Here is an 11,013-nt window from a genome sequence, read left to right on the forward strand (position 1 = left end):
CGCACGCCTAATTCGGTTGAATGAAAACTAAAAGTGGATAAAATCTTCAAAGTTTACCCGAAGTTCGCTAACTTGGAGGCAGTAGCGATGCATCAGCACGGTAGGAAAGCAACAGTGCTGAACACTGACGTCATGGTGTCCTTGATGATGATGATGATGAACTTGGAAGCTTACGGTGGTGTTTCCTCAAAACTCCCGGGGAAAATGACCACAGGACTATCAGTGCCTATCTTAGCCGAGTCCTCAACGCTTCCGGCTGTTGCGTTCCCTTTGGATGTTACATGTACGGAATTATTTGAATTATTTGTCATTTCAGTGAAACCCTCAAGCCTCGTTACTCTCAACAAGAAAGCATTTCAAGTTCTTCCCCAAAATTATGCACCATCGTTTATTCCTATGATTTTGGGTCAATTGGCCAGACAAGAAACCAAACCTGAGTGTTGATTCACGCAGGTTGTATTGTGTGTGATGAATGGGAGTTATGTCTAAACGTCGGGAGTTTATGTATAGAAAGAGTGACGTCACGGTGGTTTGATTAGGAAATACAGTTTGATTTCGGGGCACAATGTTTTCCCGACCCGAAACCATTTGCAATACGAAACATACGGCGGATAAAATGCGTCATAAGGGTTTTGGGAACGAATACGATCGTCAAAAAGGCTATTGCGATAAATGATTGCGGTTTAATTACAGCAATTTTCAAGAGAAATTTGTCAACTTATGACACCCAATAGAAACGTTTCATACTCTTTTCAGTTGTGTTCTGTGGACAATTTAACAACGATTTTCTCAAGGGTTTTGACTGCTCAACGTTCGAACCATCTGTAATTCGGGTCACATTATATTACTGACCCAAAACAACAGGGGTTCAGACTATCTGACCACACAAGTGGTGGTTAGTGTGTGAATTTGCTGATCGGAAGGTCCGTGGTTCGAGCCCGACCTCTGCCTCTCGACTTCCCCTGTCTAGGCTTGGGTGACCTGGCAGTATCCCAGCCCTCGTGCTTCCTTTTGGTGGCACTGTAGCTAGGCACCGAAATGGTGTTACAGTTGAACGGAGTATTTCATTCAGTTCTATTTTGAACATTCTGTGTTAACAGAAACCATTTGGGATCGGTTGTTTTATTCTTTCCATATAAATGATGAAAATACATTAAAGAGGCGCCCATCAAAGCAAATGTAAGCGAAGGACTAGCCGAAAAAACGCTGTGACTAGCACGAAGAGCGTTTGCAGGATAAATAGTTTGGTTGACTAACTACCTGATGCGGAGATTGACGGTGAGTGCGGAAGTCTTTCAAGACCAAGTTCGTTTTCATCCCAGAAATAGACTACGTGTGTAACTCTGTGACGCAGGGAGGTCTGTGGTACTAGGTGGCGCTTGGTATCACTTCACCGGGATCGGGCCAACGTTGAATCTTCGCTATCAACACTTCTAACACCGTAGTGGTTAACAACGCTTCTTTATAGCCATTTGAAAACAAAGCAAAGCAGAATGAAGTTGAAGCTGAACGGTGTTTTTTTATCCGTGCTCAAGGATTGTGCTAACCACCAGGTAGAAACTTCCTCTCGGCAAAAAGGCCACAAAATTAGTAAGTAAAACTGCATATTTCCGCAGCAGGAGGGTTTCCGTGTTCATCTTCAGTATGCTGAAGATCACACGATCGATAGGATGACTACAACCGTAATGAGCAAAAATATAGAAGGTTTCATTAGTAATGGGCGAAAAAGTCATCTAGCATTATTCCTCAGGTCAAACGGTGCCCATAGTGAATTGTCCCTGGAGTGACAGTGTAATGACACCAAGGCTAGGTGCACAGATTCTGAAATCTGAACTATTCTTTTGAAAGTTACTGTGTCAAATTAGGAAAAATCGTTCGGATGTAACATTCTTCCAGTTTCTAACTGCCATGCCACTCGAAGGAAGCACGAGGGTTGAGATACTGTCAGGTCGCCCAAGCCTAGACAGACAAAGTCGAGAGGCAGAGGTCGGGCTCGAACCACGGACCTTCCCTCTAACCCCTTGAACCACCTCGCCCCAGCTGTGGAAAAAAGATTTCAGTGGTTCACAAAGGTGTAAACAAACATTAGAAAACCACAGTGAGAACGTTTCGTTTCATAATTGCGACTAGCTCAGTCCAGACCATGAATCGCAGATGCTTTTGACAGTTCCCCCAGAAAATCCACTTCTGGATACAGAACGCAAGATACAAACAAATTACCTTCCACATGTCAGAAACCAAGGCCACACCAGGCCTGTTTTGCATCACACAAAGCCTGCTTAACCGTTTCATGCGCAATGTGATGTGTAGTCTGATTGAAGGAAACGCACGCCACCCTCGAACACCCTATCGTTGAGAGGGCAGCATTGGCAACTAACACAGTATAATGAGGTCATCCGTCTTCAATCGACCACAAAGAAATTGCAGTGGTGTTTGTGCCAGTGAATGGATATACAACTTCAGTTTGAACGACGGCTTAAGTGATGCCACTCAGGTTACACCCAAATGGTGGGCTTAGTGGGGGCGATGATCTCATGAACGATGGAACTTACGCACCACATGCTGTGTACATGACTGCATCAGAAGCCACTGACAGGAAAAAATAAACCCATTAATCACGGGTAATTTTCGCCATCAGAGAGGGTTTGCTTTGGATCTTTTCCAGATAAGCCCCGCCACTTATGCGAAAAGTTAAGCCACGCCACTTTCTGGCAGCTCCAATCTAATGTACGCGCACAACTTTGATTTATTTTCGATGAAAATAATTCCTCATCCGCATCTAGATTCATTTTGTGATAAAGTTTTCGCCGTTCGGAAGTAAAACCTCAAAGAGCTTTCTGACGCTTTCAGCTCTCGTTCATGACAAGGAGACGGCAATACGTTTTTTGCAAAGCCATGGAGTGATCCATCAGCAACGTTTATGCAACGATGGCCACCAAATGACAATTCCAACTGTTTCTGACAGGTGGAGGTGTAATGCCCGACACTGTCGGCACGACATCGGTCTCCGAAAAAGGGAACTTGCCTGGAGCGGTCTACGATGGAGTTTAGGACAGTAATTCTAGTCATTTATTGCTGGCCCAAAAATTTGGCGAAAATCAAATTCTCTCCAGAGAAATTATCTATTAGCTACACGACCGCTGTTGACTGGAAGAGCTTTCTTCGCGAAGTTTGCACCTGGAGGCTTTTGCAGACTCCAACAGTTATCGGCGGCCCAGGTCTACACGTCGAGATCGATGAAACGGTAATACCTCGCCGTAAAAACCACGCAGGGACAGTCCTTCCTTAGCAGTGGATTTTCGGAGGGGTCTGCCGGGAAACTAAAGAGGTGTTCATGTATGCAGTGCAAATTTCACCCTCTTAAGTAAAAACTAAAAGTACGAGTTTCATATCCTCTTTTTTGTAGTCATTTCTGGGTGGTGGAGCTTATCTGGAAAACAGCCTTTGCTTTAATCTATTGTATATTAAATTATAAGCTCACAGTAACTATGACAGGCTGGAAGCTAACGCCGCCCTTGCTTGATCAATCTGGCAAAAACGAACGAGTTGCGCAATACATTTCCAATCTATCGGTGCAGCGTACATCTGTCAGCCTGTCTTTAACCTTAGTGAATAAAGTGGGCGCCATATAGAGCTAATTTGAAAAAAGAACTGAACACGACATTGACCTGGAACGGGATAGAGAAAGAATTGAGAAAATGCGGGATTTTGAGGAAGGGAATATGATTCACTACTAATGACCGAGGATGTGGGAATCACGAAGCTGTCCAGCTGGAATACACTGGAAGATGAAGGAACGTTGAGCATATCATTTGCACTAACGTCACGACTACTATACCTTGGGTTTTATCTACCAGATGTTAGTTTTGGTCAATTACAAATTCACTGTACCTACACCTTCATGGACCATCGAAACATTGTACGTGAAGCGGCATGTCAATTCCGTTGGTACCTTTTCTCTGTTCCCTATTGACGTATTGATCGACAACACGGTGAAAGCTTCACAGGCTCCGGCGAACTACTTACTCCAGATGCCACAGAACGCAAAATCAGCCAATGTTATTACTTCCTTTCAATCATACCAACGTGTATTTCGTTCTATCATACATCCTAAATGAATATACTGTTTCTTACCTGCATTAGTATTAGTCCAAAGAAAATTCACCGTAAAATCCAATGATGGTGGCGTGCGGTGTATCATGTGGCTGGTAGCCTCAAGCCTCCAAAGTAGTACCATCCAGCATCACACAAAAACGCAGCCGGCAAATAGTGCGAGCCTGCTCTCTAAGCAAACAACAGACTGCCGGTTTCAGCCCGGTTGACAGTCGGCAATTTAGACCAATCAGAACTAGGCTTTGGGCGACAAGTCGTACGTACCACTGCAGTCTATGTGATGCATCGATTTCCACGGTGTCCTTATCGGTGGGCGAATGGCGATTGGTCGCCGCCGGTTGATTCACATTGAAATCGGCTAAGTGAAGTGACAGAAGTGGGGTAACTGACTCAGTCATCATGTGTTTCGGCAGACTGAAGGGTAAAATGAAGGAATACGCCTTCGGTTGTAAAACATTGGGAACCGACTGAGGAATAGTCGTCTTCCGAGAAGGTTGGAAAATAATCGGTCGATTTATTTCTGGACAGTGTTTCACTTTTGACACAAAGCCTCCCTCTGACCAAGCGATAAGGTTAGAAATTTGGTCACAAGTTCTAAGTTCTAAGTTCTAAGAGAACCAGTCAAGAAGGTCTCTTCCGACCAGCTAATTAAATACCTCAGCTGACAACTGACACTGATTTAGAAGAGAAGAGATTCTTTTGAGTGCTTCCAGTTTTACAGGTGTTATAACCTAGCCAGTTGGCCCGATGAAGATCTTGGGTCGAAATCGAAATATTGCTCGGCTATAATTCAAACTGACTGTTTTCCAAACCTTTCAGGAAACGAGCAACCGCCTCGTATTTATTTGGTTCGAGGGAGTTCAGTTGTCAAAAAGTTGTCCACAAAAATTTGAAAAAACCAAGAAAAAACATTGCAAAAACATGCAAGTAGCAGATGACTTTAACTGGCTACATTCTTAAGTATCCGCAATACTAGTAGCTTATGCGCAGTTTTCTTGGCCACGGCAAAATATCGCTCAACGCCTGGAGGGTTAAACTAACCTGCTTCTGACAGGTACCGTAGAATGATCTATCAAAGGGCAGGTTCATTGGTTGCATTCACAGGCCTGGGAAACCAGTAGAGTGAGTCTCTAGGTTGATGGCAACACCCTTGAAAGTAAAGGACGGATCTATTCACAGAGTAAGTTGGCTTTCCGATTAACTATATATCCAGAAACACGATAATATATTGAGTTAGTGCTCTAAGATCTCACTAACAGACCCGCAACTGGGTACGGATTGACAGTGCTCCATTGCTTAGGGAAAGTTTTCTTCAGTTTCTGGTCAGTTCTGCAATCAGGTCTATCGGGAAAACTTTCTTAGAACAGCCACACTACCAAATCTGATACTACAGGCTGCCAAAAATAGTAAGTAACCTCCTGTCTCACTGACCTGTCGGTAGTCGACTTCCACCACCTGCTGTTTGCGAGAGAATCATGACTGGAAAACACGACATAAAATCGATGGCAGAGTCGATCATGAAGGGACACAGTTTATGATTCGACGAGTCACTGGTTGCCAATTCGAAATAGGGTCGGAAACAAATCTGTCAGGATAATCGAATTTCGGGAGACTCCAGTCTAGTCAGAGACTAGTTCCTTCCTTTCAATTAGGCTGACTGTAGCCAGAAAAAGACAGAAATTAACACTGACAAATTTATTGCTTATCCATTAAATTTAGGAAATCACGGGCTCTGCTTTAAGAAGACAGGCAATCGACCAGCAGGAAACGGTTTATAGCAGCGTTCAGATATGAACATCATACGTTATTATACATTTGCATTTGTTCGCTGTGGTTACGGGAGCGTCGTCACTATATGTTTGCAAATATTGTTATTCCAATATATGAATATTCACTCATCTTACTAGAGCACCATACCTTAGAGGCAGATGTAAGCTGTGATTTTAACAACTAACAGTAAAATTTACTTCATCTGAAGAAGTAGACGTGTGAGGGATATTTCCCAAAGTTTTACCTGCGCAAGTCAACATACTCTTCCAAAGAACACTTGAATGTTCCTGGATGGGTGGTGATCTACACAACTAAGTATCACGCCCGTAATACTGCATGATTTTCGGAGAGCAATCTATTGAACTTTAGAGTGTAATGCTCGGATTCCAAATCCCGGTGCTAGAACGAACTGTGAGCATCGTAGTTGCCACCACAACAGTGCAAATAAAAAGTGCAAGCGCGCCTCAGTTTCAACAGGGATTAAAGAACCTTTTGAGACGCGAAGAGATCTGTCCTGCGTACATGCTTACTCATTCCGGACAGGCTCTATGTTTAAAAAGCGTCGCTTGTTACAACACACATCGGTTAATCCAAATAAGCTTTTTAAAAGTAAATTTTCCGTTTTTGAAATTCTACCAAGACTCTGCAACTACCTGCATTGGATAAATCTAGTGGCCATTAAATTTCCAATCACGAAAGTGATCATCTTTTGTCAGTTGTAACTTTTTTTGTTATATTTTGAACTGAAGCTTTTGTTTTACTGGACTAATCGCGATCTGAAGGTTTTCCGATGAATTCGTCCTTCTTCTCGAATCTGCATTAACAAAATCATCCAAGTTCCGAACCACCGAACTACTGTAGATCCCCAGAGTCACCGATTGGTCACTAAATGTGTATCGAAGATCCTTCGCCCTATTGCATCTGTTGACGTTAGATAGAATTTTGTGAAAACAGACGATGTAGAGCTTTTTTCCCCGAAAATTGAGCTCCCTCCCAATTCTTGTGCAATAACAGTTTAAGAACTGTCGTTGGGCTGTGAATGTGATACTGGCTTAAGAGACATTCCTTCTCACTACTATTCCAGGTGAAGAACATGAAACACAGTGGAGGCCGTCCAACTTTGTCTACTAAAACTCGACGCAGTTTGCGTTCGTCTTTTACCGATAGTGAATAGTTGACCGTAGTGTATAAAGCCAAACGATCACCAAATTTTGACAGAATCCTTCCCGTCTTTCTGGTGTTTTGTTCACAAGTTCCAGCAAGTGGAGTGAGTGAATCCTTGGACACATTGCTCTCTATGTTTGGGTCCAACATCACTGATGTTCCACTTATCATAGCAAGTGACCCTAACAAGACCAGTCTCGAGCCTTTTCTTCTTCTTCTGGTTTTCCGGGATCTGCTCCAGGGATTAAACTTGACCGGGGCCCATACTGGTCACATGATTCCCGGCTCTTCTCATGTGTATCGTACTCACTGTGTGCGGTGCTTGATGAGTTTACCCACTCCATTGTTTGTGCTCTGGTTTTTGTGTGCCCCCTTTTAAATTATCGTCATTTCATAGCCTCAAGTCGTACCATTCCCGGTGGTGCATGCTTCCTTACTTACTAGTCTGCTGTCGACTAAGTCCTTATCCTCCACACAGTACAGCTCCCCGTCCATTTAAGGATTTCTTATATGTGATATATTGACGATTTAATACGTAGTATATAAAAAACCCTGCTCCTTGGAATAGCTATTCCGGCTCTAACTACTTAAAAGACACGAGCAGTGATATGTTCCATCGCTTGACCTCTTCTGGTCCGTTTCACTTTGCCCGTAAGACGGACGGCGATACATTTGATGCTTTTACACCTCCCATGCTCACCTCATTGTTTCGTTTCTCGGCAAAAGTGACTCTATACTAACAGTTTTCTCAAATCATTTGTCATCGCGGATAAAAACCCCTACTCCTGGGGGTTCTTTCTCCATAAGTAACAGGCTGATACTTTTAATCTCGGTTACATTACACATCATCATCATTCTCGGCTGTAATAACCGCGTACTTGTCGCACAGTGGTTGTAGCGGCCACAGTTTCGTTTACCGTTGGTTCGGGGAGGTGGGGTAGGTAGCTGCGCATCAGAGGCGGGATAGTGCCTTCCAGAATAGGAGCAGCGGCGAACCCAAAACAACGGTCGCTTGCTAACTTCATGCTTCTTTGAACTTCATGCAAGAACCGTGTTTCACACTCACTAGTTAGACCACTAGATCCGATTGTTTCAACAAAGCATTTGCATCCCTGGTCACGTGATGCAGCTGTAATCGATCAACAAAGGTCACTTGAACATTTTTCACTCATTAGAGTTCAACGTATTCTGCAACCGTAGTTAAATTGGAAAGACTTGACACATCAGTCAAGGTTATAGGCATCCTGCACCTGAATGTTGCACCAAGAATGTGGCTGCGTGAACGTTTGCAAACTACAATTTATTGGTAGGAACTTTTGAATGAAAATTTTAATGAATGGCACTTTGTAGCACAACGAAATGTCAAAATGAGAAATTCAAATATACGTAGCATTAGTGACAAGGGAAGCCTGTGTTTGGGCATAAGCTTCCCACTTGCCAGAGGGTCGCTCTGCAGACTGAGGACCCTCGCTGCCCTGACGCCTGAAACTCACAGTTAGTTAAACACGCCTCTCCATAGTCGACTAGCAGTTGACAGCTATCAGCGACCTTACCGGTTCACTGGTCCACAATGTGTCAAACAATGTTATCGTCCATATACCCAAGGCACTTTGGTGTACGTTGTTAGAAAGGACGTGTTGGACTATGGCTCTGGACCGCTGGTCTCCGAACTAAGACTCCATTCTTCGTGGAAGAAATCATCATTTAGTTCTTCTTCAAAGTATCAGATGTGAAAATCAAATCACTCGATTTTACTTGCGCGACCAGGTCTGATATGGACGAATATCAGAAAAGGTGTCATGATCGATGCACCGTAGTGAACGGTCTGAATGAATTTGGACACAGGTTCGTACACACACGGAAGAGCAGTGCCTTTTGCTTGCGATTTCCAACTAATGAATTTCATCCAGAATGAATACCTTGCACAACAGAATGCTAGATCCGGAAATAGACCTTCTCAGCCACTGAACTCGTCCAAAACCATGTTAATGTTCCATCAGCCAGATCCAGTCAACAGCTTCAGATCCTGGAATTGTTTTCAACTGAAAAACACCGGCTGAAGGCATACTCCTTCCCAGCAACCGAATGTGCTGCACCAGGCCACCTGATTTCTTATTTGACACGATATTCGAGATATAGTGATACATTGCATGGACGTAGTACATTACTCATAAGGTTGTGTGAAGCATAGCAAAGGAGCCAGCCTGCAACACTGTGCGACTTCCAAAATATCATTTGGTTTGACAGTGCAATTACTGCTGGTATTTTCAGTAAGTAGTGAGATCTGCGAAATAGTGCGTTGCAGGAACATCGAACCCTGACTTTGTTGTAACAGGTCGACATTCTAAATTGCTTCATTTTTCAATGTGCGCTCATCAGAGGACTAGCTGGAATAGATGACCAGGAGCTTCTATTTAGACGGCTCTTTCTACCGCAGACTTTACTAGTCAATTAAGTTAGAAGTGTTCCTTAACGGTCTGGTATTCAAAAGCGCATTTTCGGTTGTGCAACGGGTACTTTCATTGCAGAATGTCTCCAGCAAAAGAAGCTGCGTTGGTTGGGACATGTGTTGCGTATGGCGAACCATCGTTTGCCGAATTGAGTGCTGTTTTCCATGCCCAACCCAGAGTGGCGTAAACAGAGAGGTGGCAAACCCTTGACGTGGCAGAGGATTAGGAAGGAGATCACGAAACGCTTTGGTGCTGTCGGTGCTACTCGCCTTCCAGGATGGGAACCACATGATCCTCACTGTGCCTGGTAGGAGACACTACAAGATATGGCTGCCAACCGATGTCAGTGGCGTTCTTGTTGTCAGTTTCTATCCAGATTGCCTGAGTGAATGTCTGGAGGTGTAGGCACCTCAGGATGATTGTGGTAAGCTAGCACTAAGTCCCTTTCCCGTCCCGTTTACTCTTTTCTTTACAATAAGGCTTTCAAATAAATCATGGTTGTACGGCAGTGAAGCATTGGTTTTGAACACTGATGTCATGCTGTCGATGATGATGATGATTAAAAAATCAATCATGTTTTGTCTGTGTACAAATTTTATGAACATTTCACGCGAGACAGAATGACGTATGTGCATATCCATCGGCCACATCTGGGACAGAAATCAGTGTCGATGGGTTCTGTGTAATCGCCCGTTATCAGTTTTAGCTTTCGGCTATTTGTTTACTTGCTTGATTTGACGACCTCATGGGGCAATCAATCATCAGGTGTGTCGACAACCATGAGCATTGCTTTGAGACATTACGTACAACTTATGCAATCTAATTTTACTGGTCGTTAGTGGACATCTGTCAGCTGGAAGCATCAAAGATCAACTTGTGAAGGCAAGCACATTTTGTCTCCGTTGATGCAAGAACACATGCACATTTCTGGGCAGGGACAATAACTCGGGTCTTTGAAACGGGAGTGCGTGATGTCAAGCACTGGATTACTCAGACCGAATTGGGATCTGATCAAAGGGCGACAATTTTGAATGCACACAACTATTCTCTATCGATATCACACTAATTCCACAAAGTACTGATTCACTGCATCATGACGAAAATATTTCGTGCCGCTGATTCAGATTTGTTACCGTCACACACATCTACTGACTCCGATGTTTTAAGTACTAACCACAACTGATACACTAAGTTGTCACATTAGTGTTCGCTTTAGCCAGTTTGAATATGTCGATATTTTGCTATCCAGCGGAACTAATTAAAACAGCCGAGCTGGAATAGCGATGAACTTATCATTATCATCGACAGCATGACATCAGTGTTCAAAACCGATACTTCACTGCCGTACAACTATCATCCATTTGAAGTCCTCATTGTGAAGGAAAGAATAAGGGTGGACGGGCAAGGGACTTAGTACTAGCTTACTACAATCATTCCGAGGTGCCTACACCTCCAGACATTCACTCAGACAACGTGGATAGAAACTGACAACACGGACACCACTGACGTCGGTTGG

General features: G+C 43.6%; 1 protein-coding gene across 1 annotated transcript; it reads left to right on the forward strand.

Annotated features, from left to right (window-relative positions):
- Positions 1–3,857: 3,857 nt before the first annotated feature.
- On the forward strand, positions 3,858–9,649 carry T265_03759 (hypothetical protein; the record flags this gene model as incomplete). The annotated part of the gene is made up of 2 exons (XM_009168312.1): positions 3,858–4,058; positions 9,539–9,649. 2 exons carry the CDS (start codon positions 3,858–3,860, stop codon positions 9,647–9,649), a joined length of 312 nt encoding a protein of 103 aa, XP_009166576.1.
- Between the last annotated feature and the right edge of the window lie 1,364 nt (positions 9,650–11,013).

The sequence above is a fragment of the Opisthorchis viverrini genome (assembly GCF_000715545.1).
Source record: "Opisthorchis viverrini unplaced genomic scaffold opera_v5_60, whole genome shotgun sequence".
In the NCBI taxonomy this organism is placed as follows: domain Eukaryota; kingdom Metazoa; phylum Platyhelminthes; class Trematoda; order Opisthorchiida; family Opisthorchiidae; genus Opisthorchis; species Opisthorchis viverrini.